Genomic DNA, 23059 nt, shown 5'->3' with positions numbered 1-23059 from the left:
CCCAGCTGAGCAATCTGAAAGCAGTGTTGCAGCAGGGAAAAAAAAGAGAAAAAAAATCGGAGGACTGGGGTGCTTCCTGGAATATTACAGCAAAACTGTTGTGTGACCAGGTGATGAGACCCAGGCTACGAGGCCAGGAGGGCTGGCAGGAATGTAAGACCATGTGAAGAAAACAAATGGGCAAGTGGCCATTCTGTTCTGCCAAGGGCTTTACTTCATTCTAGCCGCTGTCCCAGCCATACTGCAGTGTGACTAGGTGCCGGGTACACAGCAGTGATATGGTGGGGGCAGGGCTATGTTCTGGGGGCTGGCTGCAGACTTGAACGTGGGCAATGGGCTGGGCTGCACATTTCAAGCAGAAGCCAACAAAGCCTTTATCCACGTGTTTCTTTCTCATCCAGGGAGCTCCATCGTGCTGGTGCCAAGCATCATTTAGATACAGGACCCTAGGAAGGAGTCGCTCCCCATGGGACGTTGTTTGTGCATGGAATTTGAGATTGCCCTGCCACATTTGGACACAGTTTGTAGGCTTACATGAATGGAGGAAGCTGGAGTGACATCAAGCTAGCTCAGCACAATCCTGTGTTGTAGTAGCCTCAAAGTGACAGCCCCACCCTGCTGCGCACTAGCCTTGGCTTTTCACCCTCCCCCTTTCCCATGGCTCCTGCCTGTGCCAACAGGACACTCTCAGCCTTGTAGAGGGAAGGGAAGAGAAAGCAGCATAGTGGGGACATTCCAGCCTCGCCCACTTTGAGATGCAAGAATGCAAGGCCTTGAGAAAGTCCCCTTCTAACCAGAGGCCTCTCTTCAGGTCACTGTGTAAATGCTCTGCCATCTGGGGCATTGCCTCCCTCCTGCTGATCAGCTTTGGGAGATGGGATCAGACAGGTGTGAAACGCCACTCAGATGAGACAATAAACAGCCTGTCAGAGCCTCTTAGCTGCTGTCAGATCAGATAATCCCGGCACTGGCAGCTCTGAGATACATGCAAACAGAAAGCTCATCTCCAAGATCACATCCTTAGAGGGAAAAGCCCTTTGGTCTGGTCCCAACACCAGCACATCAGGACACACTACATCTTTGGAGAGGTGGCCCGTGTGTAATGACTGCTTATGTTCTGATCTGCAGCACACAGAAAGAGGCGCTAAGGTGAGTCTCTTCTAAGGAACAGATTTAATTCGAGAAACCTCGCATCAGACAGCATTCAGTGCAGGGCAGAGAGAGTCAGAGCCCACTCTCAGCGACAGCGCTGCAAGCCCATTGACACGAATGGAACTTTCTGATCCTGAACGAACGCGGAATTTAGCCCGTAGCGTTCCCTGTGTGCCCGATCCAAAGCCCAGTGATACCGAGGGCTTTGGATCAGATCTAAAGACTCCAGCACTATTACTCCAGCCACCACCCTGTATTACTTGGTCAAGAACGCCTGGGCTATGAAGATGGAGTAGCTGTCTCATCGGTGCCAGTGATCATTTGCCTATTTGGGGTCACACACTTGGGTCACAAGATTTCCGTACTATTGAATCAGAACCCAAACCCTAACCCGAATGAAGCCTCGAATCTTGAGCTAGGCCCACTCAAACTAGCGCTGAAATGCCACACTGTGTCCCATCTCTGCATTACCTACGTTCCGTATGGTACACAGAAGTGAAACCATGCTATATTCTCCTTCCAGCAGCTGGGGTGCTTTAGAAACAGCTCTTACTGTGGTTATCTTTTTTTCCCCCACCCCCACCCCTGCTGTGCAATAATAAAAATTGCCACTCGGTATTTTGTTTCTCTGTTTATGTAGTGGAGTCCCCTTGGGAACACAGCTTTTCAGAGTGACACACACCTGAAAAGACAAGGAGAGATTCTTTACGTGGGTGTGAGATTCAATTACCAGGGCCTGAATTTTCAACTTGCTTTTACAGCTTTAAATCTAAAGCGACGTGAAAGGCAGAAGCCATTGTCAAGAGTGGGAGGACAAAAAAATAGAACAGCACTTGCAGCTTCGAGCCGTCTAAATGCAGGCCAGGCCTTGACCGTAGGTCTCCGTACAGAACGTACAAGCAGGCTGCGTGAGAGGGGGTAGTCTAAAGCCAGCCACAGGTACTAAAGACCAGGCTATCTATGGGTAGCTCGTTTAATGAAAGTTTCTGCATTGGAAAGCTGGAGACCTGGGCCCAGAGAAGAATCACTTCATTTGTAGCACCCCTTGCACCCCCAAAGCGCTTTAGAGACATAGAGGAATTGCTTTAACCACCACAGGGGTGAAACACCCACCAGCCAGCAACACAACACAACCACTTGGGCTGGAAGAGAAACAGTCCTGCATCTGTGTGAGGGGGTTGTAGGCAGGTAGGTGACATGACCCATATGGAAGCTGTCCAGCACTTAAGGCCTCCCACTGCTGCTCCTGCCAACATGTCTCAAGAGTTTTAGTGACCTTAAAGACGGAGGAGTTTCCATTTAGTCCCACTGGAGCCACGATACCTCCAGCAGCACAGACACATATTTAGCATTAACTCAGAGGGAAGAGAAGTGCCACCTCTTAGAGGGCGCCGGTACAAGCTCTGACCTAGCCCAGCCCTGTTTAGCGCACCTGAACTAGTGAGAATTACAGCCCCCAGTGCAAATGCTACAGGGCAGCCACCCTTCCTTACCACTGGCCAGGAGATCCACACAAAGAGACGTTTCTTTGAAGCATGGTTCTGCCCTGAATTGTGACTCCAGAACAAAGCCATGATGGGGCCCTATGGCTATTGCCCTTCAGTGATTTCACATCAAATGGGATCCGTTTATAGACGAAAAAATATCTCCCTTTTAACTACAAACCAAGCCCAGGATGTGAGAGACATACTGAGCCCTACACATCTCATGCAGCATCACCAATAAGAAAGACGCTGCAGGCCAATTCCTGTCCTCAGAACACCTGCGCAGCCTGATCAGCCCTGGGGGGGGTTTGCACAGTTGTAACTGATTGGAGTTTAATAAACCATTCTGATTCAGGATACTACCCAGCTGACCCCCTTAGCAGGGTCACCAGGAAAGAACAAAGGATGCACTTAGTTTTGTCCCTGCAGCCTTCACTCTGACACACCCAGGGAGCAGAGCTGCCAAGTGAGAAGGGGCCATTATTACAAAGCTACTTCCCAGAGCAGAGCCAGGCTCTTCTGCTGCTGCTGTCTCTGTGAACTCATCTGCATTCAGCATGCATCTCCAATGCCCACCATTGCTCTCCAAGCAGACCTTCTCTTCCTGCTCCTGGGCCAGATCCACAGCTGGCAAAGCACCACTGGCTTCAATGGAGCTAACTGATTTACACCAGCTGAGGATCTGGCCTGTTGTTCGTAGGGCTTGTCTTCACTGCAGTGTTAGCTTGAGCTATAATGTGAGTGCTGCCCTCAATGCAACTTTCATCCACACACATGAGTCTCTAGCTTAAGTGAAGTGGTGCCGTAAACTCCAGCTAGCTGGCCTGGCAGGAGTGTGTGTTGATGATGACTGAGAACCGCCGACACTGGGGTGGGAAAGTCCCAGAGATGAGCTCTAGCCCAAGCTCAGAAGTCTACCCAGCAGTGAAACAGCCCCGCAAGCCCAAGTCAGCTGGCACGGGCCCGTGTGGGTTTTTCTTTGCTGTGCAGACAAACCCACTGTGCTCCTAATCCATTCATCCAGTGTTGTTTGGCAGTGACCGCTCTCACTTGAACTGGGATTGCTCAAAAGGAGAGAACTTGACCTAACACTGCAGTGAAGACTGTGGCTCAGCGGCCTGAGAATTGGCTTCTTGGAAGGGCTGTTTTCCAGCCAGCAGCTTGTCTGTTGTGTCACACGCGGCAATAAAAGACCCATGGGGCTGAGTCTCAGAGCCTGGGTCACTTGACTTGGGTTCACGGGGCTGCAAAGAGCAATGTAGACATTTGGTCTTGGGATGAAGTCCAGGCTCTGCACCCCGACAAGAGGGGACAGCCTCAGAGCCTGGGCTCCAGGCCAAGCAGGATCATCTACACTGCTATTTTCAGCCCAGCAGCCCAACCCATGTGAGCCCAAGTCAATTGACGGGGGCTCTGAGACTCAGTGCTGTGGTAGACATCCCCATACTCCTCTTGACTGGAGACCTGACGGAGAAGGAACTGGTTGCTGGGGCTTGAATTGCTTTCTCAGAGCCCTGAAGAGGCAGCACAGACTTCACAGCTGCACACGGCCCTCCTCCCCACTCACCTTCCTCAGCAGAGACCAGCGTGACTTAGTTTCCCTTTTGATGCTGCTAATTGCAACACGCTCTCACTACTTCCCAGTGCATCGCTCCAGTCCCCCCTGCTTCACCATCTGTGGCTGCTGAGACACAGTGACAGTGAATCACTCTCCCGCCACACGTGCTATAAAGAAAAGCCTTGTCCTTCCCACCTTTCTCTGGAGACAGGGAATCAGCCTGCCTCAGGCTGCTGTAATAAAGCTGTTTAAATACGTCAGGATGTTTCACTCAACACACAAAGTCTGAGGTTTCCAGTAGGGCCGGTGTATACGGAGCCCAACAGGGGTTTACATTAAGGCCTCTCGCTGTAAGTATTGTAGATGGAACATCTCCAACCAACAATGGCTTTTTGAACAACCCTTTAAATCTAGGTTTCAGAGGAACAGCCGTGTTAGTCTGTATTCGCAAAAAGAAAAGGAGTACTTGTGGCACCTTAGAGACTAACCAATTTATTTGAGCATGAGCTTTCGTGAGCTACAGCTCACTTCATCAGTGAATCTAAGAGATGAAACCGTGCAATGGATAGATTTCAAGCTGACACCTCCCAGGCACAGCAAACGCGGGTTGCTACCCATTTCCCTGGCCTCACACTGATTGAGGGCGGTGCAGCAAACTATTATAATCTTGCACAGGCCACCTGAGGATCCAAATGATCTTTCCTCTAAAGACTTTATTAGGAACTGTTTTCTTTGTTCTGTCTAGCAGCCAAAGGAGGAAATGGCTCAGGTGACTTTTCAGGAAAGCAGGATGTCTTAAAGCAGGGGACTTGCAGTCAGGAGACCTGGGGTTTTATTCCCGGCTCGGTTGCTAACTCACTCTGTGACTTTAGGCAAGGTACTGTCTGTGCTTTGGTGTCCACATCTGTCAAATGGGAGAAACGTTACCTGCCTCCCAGGGTGTGGTGAGGCTGAATTCTCTAATGTCTGCGCAGCGCTTTGAGATCCTTACACAGAAGGCACTGGAGGGGCGCTATCTAGTTCCTGAGGGACTAGGAAGAGGGAGAGATTCAGTGAGATGAAGGAGCAAAACAGAGTCAGAGAGTGAGAGGCCAGCAGCAGCCTCCAGAGAAGATCAGCTGCAGCCAGCACATCCATTCGTGGTTTACTCTAGCTGGGGGACTTGGAGTCACACAAATGAATCAGCCATTCACTGTATTCAGATAGCAGCATTGTACCGGGGGACAAGCTGCAATGCCCGACGGGAAATGCTGGGCAAAAGCATGGCCGGCCCCCCAAAGACCCAGACTCTCTCTGCTGGTTTCAAGAAGGAGGCTACAGCAGTGAGACGTGGACAAACTATCTGCAGAGGTAGGAGCTCCTTCGACTTTCTATGCCTTGTGTCTGTAAGCCGTCTGGTCCAGCAGGCCAGAGGAGGAACACACCCACTTCTGCATCATTGTTCTCTCCTGGGAATTTAAAGCACTGATCCATTGACCAGCTCTGGATGTCCCAGCATCAGCCCCAATCTCTACTTTTCATGTTCCCCACATTGAATGGACCCAGGTGACATGGGCTTGGAAATCTGTGGGATGGCAGGTTTTTCTGAATCATTTCTGTGACTAGTGTGTCCAAGGCTGCTTTCTCTGCAGACATGGTCACCGGGGCAGAAGCATCTCCAAATACCAGGATGAACCATACAGCAGAAAGAATTCGCTGGGGAGAGGACAAGAGAACACACAACATGGGACAGATGTGTAGGCATGTTATTTAATGCACTACTGGAAGACGTTCAGATTCTACTGTGATGAGCACAGTATAAGGCCCTATATAGCAGGGATGGGCAACTGGCGGCCTGGGGGCCACATCCAGGCTGCCAGGTTATTTTATTTGACCTGCCCCAGACCAGCTCAGAGCTGGCGATCCAGCAGTGCCTTCTGCCCACCGGAGGGCAGAACCTGACACTCTCCCCTCCCCCGTCACACCCCTACATCACACCTCCTGGCCCACCAGTGGGTTTTAATGAACTTGTGGCCCTCTGCTACCTTAAAGGTGCCCATCCCTGTTATATAGACTAGACTTCGTTTCTCCCCACCTCCTGTGCGGTCTAACCAGGCTTGTATCAGTGCATTGTGGGGAAATCTGAGCAGCTCTCCCATAGTGCCCCAACATGAGATAGAGTCCAGAGCACCGCTAGCAGCAGTGCATTGTGGGATGCCCTATTGCACCATGAACTGAGCTGGAGCACGACCAGCTGAACTGGTTACGCCAAGCAGATTAGAGTGGAATTAGAGTGGCCAGAGTGGAAATCAACGTGTTAAACTGGTTACAGGGATACGGCCTGGCGCCAGGCTAGCCCTCTGTTCGGAGGTAAAGACCGTCAGCTGCTTTGGTTGCTAACCGCATTCGAACCCTGCTGCTGATGCTCCACACAGTCAATTCGAGTCCCCCCAGCTGGGTTGTGCCCCGACACGCACAGTCCCAAGTATCAGACTCACACACAGGCCCTGCTCCAGGTAGACTTTGTTAAATCACAGCGATACGTAGCAGGCCTCAATCAAGAGCAGGGCCCCTGCGTGCTGGGGCTGAACACACACATAGCAAGAGCCAGTCCCTGCCGTGGAGAGCTTCCCCCTTTTGTCTGTTTAGCGAGCGAAGGGAAAACAGGGACCCAGTGGGGAAGGCACTTGCCTGAGGGTGCAGCAGAGCCAGGAGCCAAGTTTCCTGAGGCCCAGCTGAGGGCTGTGTCCCCTGGGACACACTGACTCTCCAAACGTACCATGGGACTCAGCATGCTTCACAGGTGCTAGATCCACGTGTCCCACGGGCCTGCCCTAGCCCCAGCTGGCCACAAGCTTCGCCATCCCACACAGGCTCAGCGCGCCACAGCCAAGATGAACACAGCAAGAAGGGGACATGGTTCCGGCTCGGAAGAAGGGCAAGGAAGGAGGAATTAGGGCCTGCCAACAGGGGCGAGGTGAGATGAGAGGGGGAAGGTGGCAGGGCAACACTGACGGGGCGCCTTCCAAAGCGCGATGGCAAAGCCATTTAGCCAGAGCAGAGCACGCATACAGTGCTGTGCACACCGCCCAGCTCGCCAGGGTTGATAAGTGTGGTGCAATGGGGCCATCTGCTGGAGACCAAGCTCTGGGATCCCACTTGTTATGGAGAACGTCAGACAGCTCTGCACAGCTGCAGGGTTACATCTCTCCCCTTTACTACCGCGCCGGAGGGAGCCAGGCCACCAGGACACCTTAGTGCAGTTACAAGGTGAGCAATTAGAACAGGGTTTCTTTGAGCTGGGTGCCAAGGCAGATCACTTACCTACCAGTCCCTGAGACATCACGGACACATCCCAACAGCTTAGCTAAACTGAGGATACCTGGGAGTGCTTGCACCGGCAGCACACAAAGCATTCTCATGGTCAGCATGAATGTTCAGGAGCTAGCATCCCATCTGGTCTGCACTGGGAGGGCGCTACTGTGGGGACGCTCACCCTGCTGGCGTCCCAGCTGGCAGATGGGGTGCTGTCATGAGGAGGCTGCTAAGCAGTGCTTCTAATAAACCTCTGTGTATAAAGCGCGGCCCGCAAGAGGGCGGAGCCCCAATCTCTGTAGTTCAGGAGCTAATTTCTGTGTACGCATTAGGAAGGGCATGGGTCTATGTGTGGTTAATTAGCAGCTGGATGCAAGGACATACCATCTGTACTGCCTGTTTGTTATGAGAACACAGGACCTGCCAGATGGGAGTAGACCTGGGGGGAGGGATAGCTCAGTGGTTTGAGCATTGGCCTGCTAAACCCAGGGTTGTGAGTTCAATCCTTGAGGGAGCCATTTAGGGATCTGGGGAAAAAATTGGTGATTGGCCCTGCTTTGAGCAGGGGGTTGGACTAGATGACCTCCTGAGGTCCCTTCCAACCCAGATATTCTATGATTCTATCTAGCCCAGTATCCTGGCTCTGCTGTGGCCATCACCAGATGATTCAGGGGAACGTGCAATAAACCCTGCGGTAGCAGCTATGGGATCACCCTATCCCACGGAAAGTTCCCTCCTGATCCCTAATTTCTAGAGTGTGGCTCATGCCCTGAAACTGGAGGGTTTGTATCCTGTCCAGAACTCCTTTATGTTCAGTTTACTCTGGATATCCACAGAAACATCCAATCCTTTTCTGAATCCTGCTAATCTCTTGGTCTCACTGAGATCCTGTGACAGTGAGTTCCACAGGCTAACTGTACCTTTGTTACACATCAGAATTCACTTTGCTCTTTGCATTCAAAAATCCTTATAAAAATCCCTGGCCATGCTGTCCTCGTCATCAAGGCTTTGCCTCTCTCCTCCCACTCCAGGCCATTTCCTTTCCATCTGTTGCTTCTCTCATTCATTTTCTCTCGCACCGGGAAGCCTATGATACAGTAATAATCTCATTTAGCTTTTTCCAGCCAGCGTGACATCCATACAGCTGCTTAGCTGATCTCCCCAGCAGCCAGTGTACCTGAGAAATGACTTCCCGAGGCTGCCTGCCCCACTGCAGCCAATTCCATTTCCTCACGGCCTGCCTTCTGGCCTCATGTCTGCAGGGTCATCTGAGCTCCCTTGAGCTGTCTGGGGCAGGAGTAGGGCTGAGCCATGTGCCCATCAGCCCTGTGAAAATGGGTCGTCACACCATCCCCGTCACACTGGACTTCACTGCCGTGTGCACCTGCTTTCCAATTTGGCAGGATTAATCCTCAGATCCGTGCAGCAATGACTGGGCAATTGAGAACGGAGAAGAATTTCCTGTTGCCAGCAAAGTTAATGTAATCTCCCCTGCAGGCTGGCCTTAGGTGCCCACGGGGACTGCACCATCAGTCACCTCCCCACAGTCCGCCTGTTGCCAAATGTGCTTCCTTTACAACAGCTTTCAAATCCTCTCCAGCCACTGGCATTGCACCTCCTTAGCTGCCTGGCTTCAGTTCCCAGCTCCACCTCAGCTAGCTCCCTTACCTGCGCTGTGCCTCAGTTTTTGCAAAAGAGGGAGGGGTTAATAGGAAGCTCCCTCACAAGGATTTGAGAATCAACTCATTAACATATGTGAGGGGCTCTGCTTCTTGTGGGATCTTGTACGGATCTGGCCATGACCATAGCATCAGTCATGATTTTTAATGTATTTATCCTCACACCACCACTGTGCGGTAGGACACTGCTGTTATTCCCATTGTACAGAGGGGGAAACTGAGGCACAGAGCAACCGAGGGACTTGGCCAAGGTCACCCTGTTTCAGAGTCTGTGGCAAAGCAGGAATTGACCATTGGTTTCCTATGACCTAACCACTGGCCCACCCAGCACCCTACTTTAGGTGACAAATAGAGCAACATATTTCTGGGATGATTTTTTTTTCCTGGAAGAATTTTAAAACGCAGTGAAATGTAGGCAATTCAGAAACATTTTCTCAACTGCCTCGTGGCCACCTTGCCACCCACAAATAACACGCCCCTGCAAGCAGCAGCACGGAGAAACCAACTGTTTAGTTGCATCTCTGGGTTAATCTGTGTTTTCGTTATTCAACTGAGTCCGCTGGAGACTCAGGACAACCCCTTCTGGCTGGAAGTTATGCTGCTAAACCCATAAACCCTGAAGAAGCAGCCTGGTTGCCTGGAGTGATGGACGCCCTGCGCTTCCATGTGCCTCGTTTGATTAGCTCTCTGCCGCATCCCCAAAGCTCAGCCCACACCCATCAGCTGCCTCGGCCTGCCCAGCATCTATTTGACTGTGGGCCAGGTCCACTCGGCTCCAGCGCCTCTCCAGTCTCATCAGCTGTTCTCTTGGGGAACCACGACCTGTGCAGGCCTCCAGGGAGCCTGCGAGTCAGGGCATCAGGAGCACCCAGGGGGAGGGGCAGAGAGATGCTCAGTGGGGCAGTTTGTGTTAAGGGGGGCAGGGGATGTGTAAGAGCCAGTCATTGCTCCATCCTGGCTTTGCATCACTGCTTCCTTCCTCCTGTGCCCAGGATGACGAGGGGGGTCAGCTCTGTGGCTCCCTTTCCTTCCTGTCTAGTAAGAGGAGAGCCAAGGTGCAGCTCCCACGCAAGCTGTTTTCCTTCCTTCCTGTTTTACGTCCCTCTGAGACCCTCCAGTCTGGCTTCCGCTCTCTCCACCCCACTCAGACTGCTCCCCAAGGTCCACAGGGACCTCTTCAGGGTGGGGCCTGGGGCCCAGACTCTGTCCCACATCTCCCTCGCTCGCTCTGCAGCCTGTTGATTGTTCCCTCCCTTTAGTTTGGTTGCCTCTCCCTCCCTGGCTTCTCTTCTAGCCTCTCCTTTTGTCTCTTCTCCTCTCCCAGGTTCCTCTCTGTTGGTGTCTCTCAGGGCTCTCTGTCGCTGGCCTCTCACCTTCACCCCTGTGGTGGGCTGGTGCCTACAGCACGCTCTGCAAGCAGCATTTCAGATGTCCCGGGCTGGGTGCTGTGCTCCAGGGCAAGGGAAGAGAGTGACTGAGAAATAAGTGGCGTTATGAGTTTTCTGTGAGCCAGCCTAGCTGTGGGAGGCCTCCATCCTGCAGCCTCCTTAACCCTGGGCCACAACGTCCCACTTCTGCAACGCTGCTTCAGCAGTGGAACAATCTCAGGAAATTTTCCCCCCTTTGCCTGGCTGGGGCCATGGGACACTAATGCGAGAAGCCATTGATTGGAGCTCTGTGAGCCTGCAGTGCCCATACATCACCTTTTGTCCTCAGACACCAGCTGTCACATGCACCCTACAAGCATCGGCTGTAACGGTTGGTCACACGAGGACTTTAGCTCAGCTGAAGCAGGGCAATCTACAACGGATGGGAAGCTACACGTCCGGTACTGCCCCAGTCTGACAGAACAGAGCCTGGTGTTTTCAAACAACCCACAAGCCACTGCTCCCAGCACCATGGCATAAGGGTTTCTGAAGCCCTGGGCCAACGGGATCTCCATGAGAGCTCTGCCAACAGCAGCCCTCAGCAGGTGGATGCTGCCAGGACAAAGCAAAACAAGCAGCCTACGCTATCCCCTCCCCCGCAAGCCTTTCCTTCCCCAAACGGGGAGGACACTGGAGGTGTGTCTGCCGCTCCTTGGACTCAGGTGGATGCCAATCAACATCCTTGTGCAGCAGGCACCAGAAGGAACCAGGAAGTGGAGGCCAGGGAGCGCAGCTTACTGCAGAGGGGAGATCGGCTGGAAGAAGCACTCGGAAAGGGTCCCAAGGTAAACACTCCTTTCAGGAAGCTGCCCCTTCGGGGGGGTGGGGAGGTATTTGCCCCGGGGGGTCATGCTGCTCAGCTAGGGCTACAGTTCTGGGTCTGTCTCAGAGGCGAGTTTGGGGAACTGAAGTTACTTCCTCATTCTGGGAGCTCTCTGCTCACCAGGAGCCAGCTGCTGCAGCCAGCTCTGGGGTAACAGATCATCAGGAATTAAGGGTCAGGGCCAGCCAAGAGGCCGCGAAGGTGAGCCCAGGGATAGGGTGAAGACTGGTCTGAGGGCGGCCGCTGAGAGGGCTGGGGCTGCTAAAGGGAAATCCTGACGCTGCAAAGAAAAGGAAATGAGGGAACCTCTTCCAGGGTGGGAGCCACTGCAGGGCCCAGTGGGGAGGAAGTGCCAGGGGGGTTGCAGTAGCCAGGGCCTCAGAGTGTGGTGGGATTGCGGGGTGCTCCATAGCTGTACGGTGCTCTGTCCCTGGGGAATTAGGAACCCCGGGCAGGATCTCACTGTTCCAAGGAGCTTCTGCTGCCATAGGCCTTTGGGTCAGGAGTAGCGTTACCATATTTGAACATTCAAAAAAGAGGACACTCCAAGGGGGGGGTATTTGCTTGCGCACCCCCCCACCCCAACTCCACCCCTTCCCTGCCCCTATTCCAACCCCTTCCCCAAAGTCCCCACCCCAACTCCACCCCCTCCCTGCCTCATTGGACCCCTTCCCCAAATCCCGGCCCCAGCCCTGCTTCCTCCCCTGAGTGTGCCGCATTCCCTCTCCTCCCCCCTCCCTCCCAGCCGCACGAAACAGCTGTCTCATGGTCCAAGCGCTGGGAGCTGGGGGGAAAACTGCTGGAAATGCTGCTAAGCAGGGCTGGCCGGGGGTCTTTGGCTGGGCCTGAGAACCAACTACCCCCTGCCTGCAAACCTGATTGCTGCCCTCCACCCCCTGCTGCAGACAGGGCTGGGCTGAGGGGAGGGCCGGTGAAATGGTTCGGGGCGGGGACCACCCCAAACTGTGTGCGTATATGGGGGATCTTTAGATTCCCCCACTCCTCTCTGCTCAGCTGCTGGCTGCGGAAGCAGAACCCAGCGACTGTTTCCTTTCTGCCATCACAGTCAGCCATGTTTTCAAGGATCTTTCCAAGGAAAAAGGGCTAGAGACTGAATTATTTGTACCTGCAAGCTGAGATTATCTTTCATGGAACCAAAGGCTGGGCTTCCTAACAGAGGGCTCGTGCAGCTCCCCCAGGCTCATCAGCATACAGAAAGAGCATTCACTTCCCCTGTGCTGAAATGCAGCCTCCTCTGGAGTGGAGCTCTGGCTCTCTCTCACGGCAGCACCATGCAACCATGCTAGAAGGGGAAGCAAGTGCTACCCTGCAAGCTTTCAGCAGGGAGGACAGAACCACACTCTGCTTGTACTTTGAGCCTCACAGCAGCTGGGCAATGCCAGAAGCAGTTTCACTTGGCACAGACGTATGTATTTGTCACCGACATGTAGGGCCTCTGGCTTTCAGCAGCTGCACGTGATCTGGAATGCACTTTGTGCTAGGTTTATTTCTGGTGCCTCTTAGCACTCATTACCATCTGAAAGTGACTAGGGCAGTGACTTCAAACACACAGGCCAGAGCTGGCCTCTCTGACATGTTCATGGGGCAGCAGGGCATAGTCCAGATTCAGCGCCCATTTATAGATGTATAAAAAATATTCTAGCCCCCCTGGTTGTAACATTCACCGTGCAGACAATGAGGCAGCGGTGAACTGATGCAGTGCTGTCTTCCTGAGTCTGCAAGCAGCCTGAAGCAATGTCTCAGTTTCACCTACAGCAGGAGTGTGTTTTTGTCATCAGCATGTATGGCGTTTGCTCTAGAGCGTAATGACGACACTTTACATGTCAACATTTGCTAATTCACTGCTGATCATTGTAGCAGCTGGAAAAGGGGAAGGAGTGGGAGGGGAGCTCAGGGGGAATTGGATGTTATGGCTAGAAGAGGAGTGCAGAGGGGGACAGACACAAAGACAGGGCAGGGGGAGAGGGAGAGAAAGGGGAAAGGAAGAGATACAAAGGGCAGAAATAACAGTGATCCTGATGGCGGCCATATTCCCCCACTGAGTGATGCTGACTATCCTGGGAAGTCTTTGTGGCACCCTCCCTCCGTTATAGGTGGTGCTCTGCTGTGGATTGAGGCACGCTATGGAATCCTAGATTAGTACCTCTGCCCTCTCCAATTAATCAACATGACAAGCCTGGACGAGGGGTGCCAAAACCTGTGAGCCTGTTTTCAATCGAGATTAGTTTTGCAAGAGAAAGGGCTAGGCGTGGAGAGCCCCTGGCCAGCAGCTCCCAGGAGCTGTGGGAAATTGGCCACTGCTGCTGGTTTGGAGGAAAGTCCGCAGTCAGGTCCTGTCCCTACATTCAGCAGGGGGTTCAGTCTGAATTGGAAGCAGAGAGCCAGGCTGCACGGGCTTTGCTGCCATAGGCAAACTAGGAACTAACCCTCCTACTCCCGTCATTACATTCTGCTACCTTAAGGCATTGCCCTGGGATGGGAGAGCTGCCATTTTCCTCAGCCACGTCCATGCACTTAAAGCGCATGGCTTTAACACAGTGTCTGACAAACCAACGTAAGAGGAAACATTCACAGTAACTACATATTTGCACGTATCTATATACACACCCACATCACCCTAGTATCTGAACACCTCGAATCATCCGTGGGCGATAGGTCAGCATTGACCTCTTTTTACAAGTGGGAAAACTAAGGCACAGACCGATCTAGGACTTGCCCAAGGTCACACAGGGAGGCTGTGGCAGAGCCTCAGTTCAGTGTTTAATCACTAGCCCAGCGCTGTTCTTCTGCTCTCCAGACTTCCCCTTTACTATCGATAGTTTCCAGCGGGCACCATACCCCTTTAAGCTTTGTTATCTCTGGATTCCCCCTCTGGCTCAGGACAGATCCCTGATAAAGGACAGAGCAGCAGACTTTCACGAGTTGGAATCAGTGTGAAAATGGTTTCTTTCCCCGCAGTACATTGTAGGTCAGTAACTAAACGGAACAGGGACTGGCCTGGCCCACAAAGGGTGGTTTGCTATTTGGTTTGAGTGTTTCTAGCAGGTCATGCCTCCCACTAGAGAGAATGCAGCTCTGGTGTCAGGCTGCAGCCTTGGGAACTACAGGGGCTTGTTTGAGACTCGCTGGGCATATCCCTAAGAAATCCGGGCAGGTTTCCCAAACTGCACCACATGGCTTTGCCTGCATGACATTGGCAGAGCAGAGAAGGATTCCTTGTTTCTATCCCTCACACTTCCACACCCCCTTAGAGTGAGAACACAGGTACTGCAGCGGATCAGCCCAGCGCTGTGGAATCAATAGTATTTCCGTTTAGCAATGGGGCAGCTTCCAGGATGCAAAATAGCCAGCTTTTTGGTTCAGATTGGGAAATATGAATGACTGCATCTTTGTTTCTCATGCTGCAGGCTGCCTGGGTCTCTAGCACACTGCTCCCATGCTGCTGCAAACATTATAACGGAGTGTGTGTGAGAAATTCCTTCCAGGCTCCTTAGCCTACGCACCGCCAAAGGAGCCACTATCCTGTGAGCTCTGGCTGGGCTCAGCTTTACTCAGGCCTTGCGAAGTTAGAAGAGTTTGTTTGCTTTCACAGAGCTGCTCCTGCATCTTTAACTGGCCTGACTGGCATTGTTTGAAATGTTGTGTTGTGCTCCCAGCTCTGGCTGGCTGGAGGGAACCAGCAGGCATTTGGTAAACAGTGCTGAGGTTTCTACAGGCTGTTCTGTGCAGGTTCTTAGAACATGTCTGTCACTGCGGCATCTGAGTGTCTTTCAGAGCAAGCTGGTTTACAGATGGGGAAACCGAGGCACAAAAAGACAAGTGACTTGTGTAAGGTCACACAGTAAGTTCATAGCAGAGCTGGGACTAGAACCCAGCTCTCCTGACTCCTCCTGGGACTTTCTAACCCACGTATGATAAAGGGATGGCTAGATATTGTTAAACTGCAACAGGAGTGTCTTCTGTGGGGAGGGGTGTCACACCAGCATGACAGTCTGCTTCTAGGCAGGTTATGGTGCAACTTCCTTGTGTGGCCAAGGCCTCAGACATTCCACAGCTCCTGCTGTGATCTGTTACTTGTTAACCCTCTGTGCCCACCCAGCACCACTTCACCCTGGTTAGTCCCGCCTCCCCACTCCAGGGGCTGGAACTCCACAAGCAGAACACACTAGCCCCTTCCCGCCCTGGAGCAGTAGGATCAGTGGCCTGTGGGATGGGGAAGCAAACCCGAACTGCAGCAGTCATCTTGTATGCAGCACCTATGGCCCCCTGTATCAAAGGGAACCAGCAGCCAATATAGGTAAAGCCCAGTGCAGCCAGAGCTAGGGACAAGGTGATCGTGTCTCTCAATGATATTCCAGCATCTGGGGACGGGGAGGCCATTCAGTTGGGGTGAAAAGGTTATTAGTGGCACCAATCCACCCTCTCTCCCTTTGTCGATCAGACCACAGGGGAAACTCTGAAAGAAACCAAAAATGGGATCTGAAAGGCAAAACTTGGGAGAGGAGTTCAGCAACCAGATCAATGACGTCCTGAGCAGACTCGCTACCAAACAGATGTTCCAGTCAGACTGGGACATTGCTGCCTTCGCCATCTTCTTCATCTTCATTGGTAAGTGTGGGGCCAAGCAACGGGCATAGGATTAGCAGCCCACGGCCTGGGGCTGCTCTCTATTCCCAGACAGGGCAGATGAGATACATGTGGGTGTGCTGCAAACCCAGCCACACCATCCAATGCTTATCTGTGCAGGGTCTGTAGGGCTGTTCTAAACTCGTCTAGAGACGCTGGGCACAAGCATCTGGAACTACTGCAGTGGGCGCCTCCAGCAAATTCCAAAGTCTTTGGGGGCAAAGATGGTCTGTAATGTGTGCAGCTTCTAGCCCAACTGGACTAGGGGCCCGTAGGTGCTACCCCTGTACAAACAGTAAGACAATCCATCCACTTGAAGGTCAGAGGGAACCATCAGATCATCCAATTTGATCTCCTGTAGATCACAGCCAGAGACCTCTACTTCTGTTTGAGCTAGGGAGATCTGTTAGAAAGACCTGCACTGTTCATTTAAAGACTTACATGATGGAGAATCCACCACATCCCTAGGTAAGTTGGCCCAGTGGCTCATCACCCTTACGGTTAAAAATCTGCACCTTATTTCTAGTCTGAATTTGTCTCACTTTAGCTTCCAGCCCTTGGGTCGTCATCTGCCTATGACATTAAAAAGTTCCTACCTCCACCAAAGGAAGCGCTGTGTCTGGAGATCCGGCCACCAGACTGATTTAAAACATGGTCTGTGCTGGGGAGTAGATAGAAGGGAACCAGTTTTTAAAACACTGGCCAAACTGTGCTGCTGTAACCCCCGGTGAGTGTTTGTCACAGGTCCCCAGTCAGCAGAGGAAGTGAGTCTGTTACAGCACAGTTAGGAACCTTTAACTCAAGGTGCAGCAGCTTGTACGTTTAGTGCTGCAGATCTCCAGTTCAGTCCCTGGTATGTTGGCCAAGATAGCAGCCAGCAGACTACAGTTCAGGCAAGTCCATCTGCGTAGCATCATTGAGGAACAGTGTTAGAAGTTAGAACAAGTGTTGATCCCAAGTCCAAGCTGTATTTTAGCCCCGAGAGGACCAACATGATGCCAAAGCCTCAGCACGTGTGTGACCGTATAGCAATGCGTACAAGTACGTACCCTCTGCTGACACCTGCGTTACTCCTAGGTGCTGATGAACCATTCAGGGCTAGAAAGGGGAGGAGTGACAGGAGGGAGATGCTCCAGCTCATCACTTGGCTGGCCACAGCTGTGTTTAAACTTACTCCTCCTGGTTTTTTCTCTGTCCAGTGTAGACAGAAATTCCCCCTCCCCCACCTCATAGCGCCATGGTGTGAAGCTATCACAGGGATGGTTTATTGCATGATTCTCAGCAAAACTAAAAGGCCTGTGAGTATGGCCAGAGAAACCGTGCTGGGGATTATCCTGCTTATGGCTGTTGCTAGCATGGTAACACAGAGGACAAGGCTGTGGGGCAGGGCTCACAGAGGGACAGTGCTGTTATTAAGAATGAGTTAAATCTCCAGGCATCATTTCCTTATGCTGTTCCCCTCTGAGGAATAATGCTTGGAAATACGGCCCATGAGATTCACCTGAAAGCCATGACAGATGTCATTAGCAGAGCCGGGGAACCCAGTGCATGCCGTGCACCCACACCTTCAATCATGCAGGCTGTGCATTGTGCAGATGGACAGATGAATGAGTTTGAAGGACGTGGAACCCAGGCAAACACAATCAAGACCTGGGGTCTCAGTGATCAAAACCCTGAAACAGGTCGACACAAACCTGGGGGAGAGGTGAGAGAGAGGTATGCAGGGAGCTGCATTCAGCCAGCACCAGAGCAGATCATGGGTTTGCAAAGGGCTCCCCAAAGGTCTGCTCTGGGAGGAATGGGTGGGAATTATGGCCTGAGGGCCTAACCTCACAGCACTTGTTTATATCAGCAGTTTCAACTTTTAGGTGCCAGTTTAAACTGGTTTAATTAAAGAGGTGTAAAAGGCCGGATGGACACTCTTAATCTGGTTTAAACCGGGTTTAGTTCACGTTAGTTTACATCAGTTAGGAACTGGTTTAAGGTAAACCGAAACAAGCCATCTCTTGAACCCCAATAAGAGTGTCCACACAGGAGCTTAACTAAACTGGTGTAGCTGTGTGTGTAGGCCAGGCTGTACCTGGCTCCCGGAGATGTTGGATTCACGCCTGGCCCTCTCTGCCAATGGCTGTTTTCCTGGTCCTCCATCACTTACTGCGGGGGGTTGAGGAACCCTGGAGATGACGACTGCCTTGGTTAGTGATCTAGAGTCCAAAGATTCCACATCTCCTGTTTCTAGCAATGCGCAGTGGCTTTAACTATGCTTAGGGCTCACAATTCAGCAGCTGCTGTGCACAGGGCATGCTGCCAGCTGGGTGACTCAGCAGCACTAGGGAGCATGCAAGTGTCAGTGAGGTGACAAGGTAAGGAGGAGGCATTCGTGCTGCTGCTCAGAGTATTGCACCAGTCCCAGAAAGGCACCTGAAATGGGCACGTACATTTGATCCTGCCAGAGGCTTGGAGAGAGGCTATGAGACACAGGTCCGACTGACTCTCTAGAAGGTGCAGTCACTGCTGGTGCCCTGACAGATGTGCTAACAGCATGGGAAGGGACCTTAAGTGGACATGATTGCTTGATTCTCCCCCAGGTACTGTGCTGTTGATGGTTCTCCTGGCTCTGATCCATTGCTGCTGCTGCTGCTGCTGCGACTGTGACTCCCGGGGATCACACAAGAAGGTAAAAAAAAAAAAAAAAGTTTGTCTCTCGCGGAGTCCGCTCCTGTGCCTGGCGTTCTGGCACTGGACTCAGGCAGCCAGCTGTCCCACTGCTTATGGCAGAGAGGCAGGGCTCGGCTCTCCTGGATTGGAAATGTTGCATATTCAATTAGCCTTCCCCCCAGCAAACCCCAGCCAGGCTGGGGAGGAGCAGGCCCCCCCCAAGGTTAAAGCACAGCTCAGTCTTGAGGCACAGACAGGACTGAGTCACGCTACAGCCTCGGCATGTCACCTGGCCCTGTCCCATCTGTGCTACGTGGTGGACTTGGGTGGTAAAGGGGCACCTGGGGGTTCTTCACCTTTTGGCTGGGGGAAAGCTGTCTAACCACGGCAGTTGCTGGGGTGGTTCCTGCAGCTTTCTCTGACTGGGGTGGGAAGGAATTTCTTTCCGTGACCTGCGCTTTTCACAGTGCTGTGTGGACAGAAGGGTGGGTGGCCTTATGTTTAAGGGGTTGATCTGGGATGCAAGTTCCATTTCTGGACAAGTCGCTTAGTTGCTGTGTGCCTCAGTTCCCCACCTGCAAAATGGAGATACTTCCCAACCCTGCAGGGGAGCTGTAATGCATTAAGGACTAGGAGATGTGCAGACACAATATGGTGATGGGGGGCCATAAAGGACTGAACAGACACCACCTCCCATCAAATGGTTCTCAGACAAGAAATCCCTGTCCCTGATCATAGTTTCTAGGCCCAACCAAGCTAAACTGGATTCAAACTGTAGTGTGGGCAGAGGCTGGGAGATGAACCCTGCTCCCATCACGTGGTAACTAGAACGTAGACATGTTCTTCCTTTTCACTTTTTTTTTTTTAAACCACAATTAGGTCCCCAGAAAGAAAGTGGGCATTGATAACAAGGCCATGGAGCCATAGCCCTGCCTCCTCCCTTGGACAGACAGATTCTGGCGCCAATGGGAAAAAGACTCTTCTTTGCTTGCTTCTTTCCGCTACACAGCAATCAACTGCAGATCGGACTGTTTGTGTTAATATTGAGTGCTGGCCTGGTGGGGCCCTGGCCTCACAGCACTGCACTGCACTGGCTCCAGCACTTGTTCTTCCTTCTCTGTGCACAAAGGATAAAGATTAAAAGGAACTCCTACGATGCTGAATAAGGATAGCATCTACAGCAATCTCACATTGTACAATTAGAGCCACTGGTCCTCAAACTACAGGGCAGAAGTTGCTCATCAGCCTAGGGTCAGCGGAGGAAGTCTACCTCCTTGTGGTAGAGTACTGTACATAACAGGGAGTTTATACCTTCCAAGGTCACTACTGGCATCAGGGATTGCAACTAGATAGGCCATTGGGCCGGTCCTGAAAGGCAGCTCGTGTGTGTGTAGTCACTAATTAAAACAGTGCCTCCAGGGACTCTTCCAGGTGCCTGAAAACATCCCTTGCTGGCACCCATCATCTGACACTTCCAGAGTCTGGAAAGGAACATGCCCCAGACCAGAACTGACCATATGGGAAGGAACAGCTCCCCAGAAAGCCCATCCTGGCTTAGCTGAACACAGAGGAGGCGAATGTCTTAGCAGCACTTTCCTATAGAGCCCCCGTTCACACAGGCTCTTGGGTCCTTTTGGCAGCAGCCAAGGAGTTAAATTGCTACCTGCACAGTCCCTGATAGGCAAGAGAACCGTCCATAGAACCAGCTGAAGGAGAACAGGCTCGGGGAGGAAGCACGTCTTGTGTACTGACACGCTGCTGTCTCCATTGATTCAGGAGAAGGAAGACAGAGCTCTGCAGAACCACTGAACTAGGGTAGTGCTGGTGCAGGCCTGATGCTCGGAGAGCCCGGTGTCTGTGTCTGTAACGGCGAGGCCAGGCCCCAGCCAGGGGCACTGGGCTCTAGATCAGGGGGCTCAAGAAAGCCCAAAGAGTCATTTCTTTCCTGCGTAGCTGGTTTTACACAGAACTCAGTGGATGTAATGCACGGTCAGTAGCCTTCTGCTGAGTCCTACGGAGCCAGCAAGCACAACCCATTAGCCAATGACCCTGTCCAGCTCCCTGAGACACCACTTTGTTCAGCAGCTAGGGGAAGGGTTAGAACTCATCACTGTCTCCCTCTGGGAAGAGTACCTCAGGGCTGGGTTAAGTCAGCCTCTCTGCTGTCTGAGACACTGACTCCCCACAGCAGGCCAAGGCAAATAAGAGAGTAACTCGGGCAATGGCTTGGAAGCCATGGAAAGTGAGGGGGCTTGAGCACTCCAGCTCTGAACAAAGTGCCTGTCAGGGCCTGGCCTCTGCCACTCCCACCCCTCTCTGGTGCTCAGGAACATCCTGAGCATGGCATTCAGGAACAGGCCTCACTTACCCACTGGACTAAGTTTAGACAGGAGCTTGCCTGGCACTGCAAAGGGAAGCCAGAGTCACAGACAGCCTTGCTCTTCTGACTCCTCCTTGAAGCCCTCTAAATAAGAAGTGTTCAGAGAGCACATGGGACTTCAAAGGGACCTGTGCTTCTATTCAGTCCGGACATGTTCTCCTTCATCACAGTACAGTCTGTATGTACGCACCCATTGGCCTCTGCACACCCCTGCAGAGCCTTATTCCATATGGCATAATCTCTGCATTGCAGTAGTATTACACTCTGCCTAGGGAGTGTGTCTAAAAGTGAAGGCCCACAAGGTACATGGCTTCATCTTCCCCAGCCCCTTTCGTACTCACTTTGGCTCAGAGGTGAGCGACACACACAGAAGAAAGGCCTCTTCTCTTTGTGGGCTCGATCCTGTGGTCAGTGAGACCACTGACTTCAGTGGCAGCTGGAGCAGACCCCCCCTTCTGCCCAGCAGGTTTGCTCTCAGACCCAGCTAGCAGCAGGGCACGCTGGAAATACAGGCGTCCCTTTGGTTGGAACATTTATCGATTTCAGCAGCTCTTCTGGCTGACTGGCTCCACTCCCTGGCCACTGACTGGTACATTATAACCCTGTGCTTTGTGTGCTAATTAGAGTCAAGCAGAGGGAGTGTCACACCCTTCCTGCTGGTCAGCTGCTCCAGGGCTTGTGACTGTCTTCTCCCACCCAGCTCTCCGTTTATTCTATGCTCATAGGGTTCACAGGGCTAGTGGCTCAGGGAACCTGAAGGGAGAGTGTTGGGGTCAGTTCAATTAACATTCCAAACAACGTCCTTTGGGGTTTCCCACTGACTTGTATGTTCATAAAACTTTCTAATTTCATCTCTGAATCCAGGAAGAGAGACTCATGATTATAAATAAAAAGCACATGATGGAGATCAGCTAGCCAGGCGTTTTTGTACATTAAACCTCTTGGATACTGTATGTGAGCAGGTACATATGTATACACATAGCATGGGCCCTGGGGTATTCATTTGGCTGGCAGTCTGTCCCTGTTCTATGGGTAATGCTTGACTAACTGCTGACTCTGAGATGCACACAACATGCATCAAATAAACACCTGTCACTGCTTTACATTCCTCTGCTTGGTGATCATCATTCTAAGACCAATTCACAGCGCTGCTCTAGGCCCTCCTGCTAGCCCAACTGTGTCACTGGTGCATGATTCTAGTGCCAGCTAGAATGCCACTGCTGAGAACTTCCTCCTTAACTTTCCCCACCAGTTAAGGCTGCTGACTTCCCCCACCAGCAGCCTTCCCAAGGTCACTTAGAAAGGTAGCAGGCTGGGTTCTAGTGCTCAGTGCCCATGGAGACTGTAACCTTGCCAGTTTCCATGCAGCAAGGACCCAGCTGCTAGGACTATATTGTGAACTATCTAGGAGCAGTGAAGCAGAACTGCAGCCCACAGTGGTTCAGAGACCCCTCCCTGCACACACAATGAGGAAGAACTGGAGGTGCCCTACTAAGGGAAAGAATGAGCTTGCTGGGTGGGAGCACTGATGGAAGATGTTTTACATGTGACACAGACAACCTTCTGCAGGGCCTGGTAATCAACAGGAGCAAACACAGATAGGAGAGGGCAACTTACATTTAATGCTAATCACGTAACTGGGTTCTTTAATCACATGCTCTGCCTGAAAGGAAATTCAAAAGTAAGACAGTCAAAGTTCCGTAGCACTAGGCATTCATCCAGTCAGAACACCTGTTCTCCTTGCACTTGGGGCAGCAAAGAAGGGGATGCTTTCCTACAGCCCGGCAGAGATCTAGCAGCCAGAAAGGTTCCAGCATTTCCCACTGCTGAGGGTTTATACATATTAGTGCATGTGTACAAGTGAACGGCTTTGAGCAGGCACGCAGAATGCTTTTATCTGCACTTCCAGCTTAAACTGAAGATGAGGAGCTAGGAGATTGGGTCTATTTATCCTCAC

At 52.1% G+C, this 23059-nt stretch overlaps 1 protein-coding gene and 1 long non-coding RNA gene across 2 annotated transcripts in view; one reads left to right on the top strand and one right to left on the bottom strand.

The window, feature by feature from the left end:
• The window catches only part of LOC142073342 (uncharacterized), an 84033-nt gene extending 71312 nt beyond the window's left edge, over positions 1-12721 (bottom strand). The window contains exon 1 of the long non-coding RNA XR_012670165.1: positions 12544-12721. This is a non-coding gene — a long non-coding RNA (uncharacterized LOC142073342). The remainder of the gene's footprint in view (positions 1-12543) is intronic.
• On the top strand, positions 7383-22207 carry LOC125643591 (small integral membrane protein 22). Its single transcript, XM_075132814.1, has 5 exons — positions 7383-7443; positions 10492-11379; positions 15880-16046; positions 18653-18741; positions 19602-22207. The coding sequence occupies exons 3-5, from the start codon at positions 15911-15913 to the stop codon at positions 19647-19649; spliced, it is 273 nt and encodes a 90-aa protein (XP_074988915.1). The 5' UTR covers positions 7383-7443; positions 10492-11379; positions 15880-15910; the 3' UTR covers positions 19650-22207.
• Positions 22208-23059: the final 852 nt, after the last annotated feature.

Source organism: Caretta caretta, chromosome 10 (genome assembly GCF_965140235.1).
Source record: "Caretta caretta isolate rCarCar2 chromosome 10, rCarCar1.hap1, whole genome shotgun sequence".
NCBI classification, from domain to species: Eukaryota; Metazoa; Chordata; order Testudines; family Cheloniidae; genus Caretta; species Caretta caretta.
This window is presented reverse-complemented; position numbering and strand designations above follow the sequence as displayed.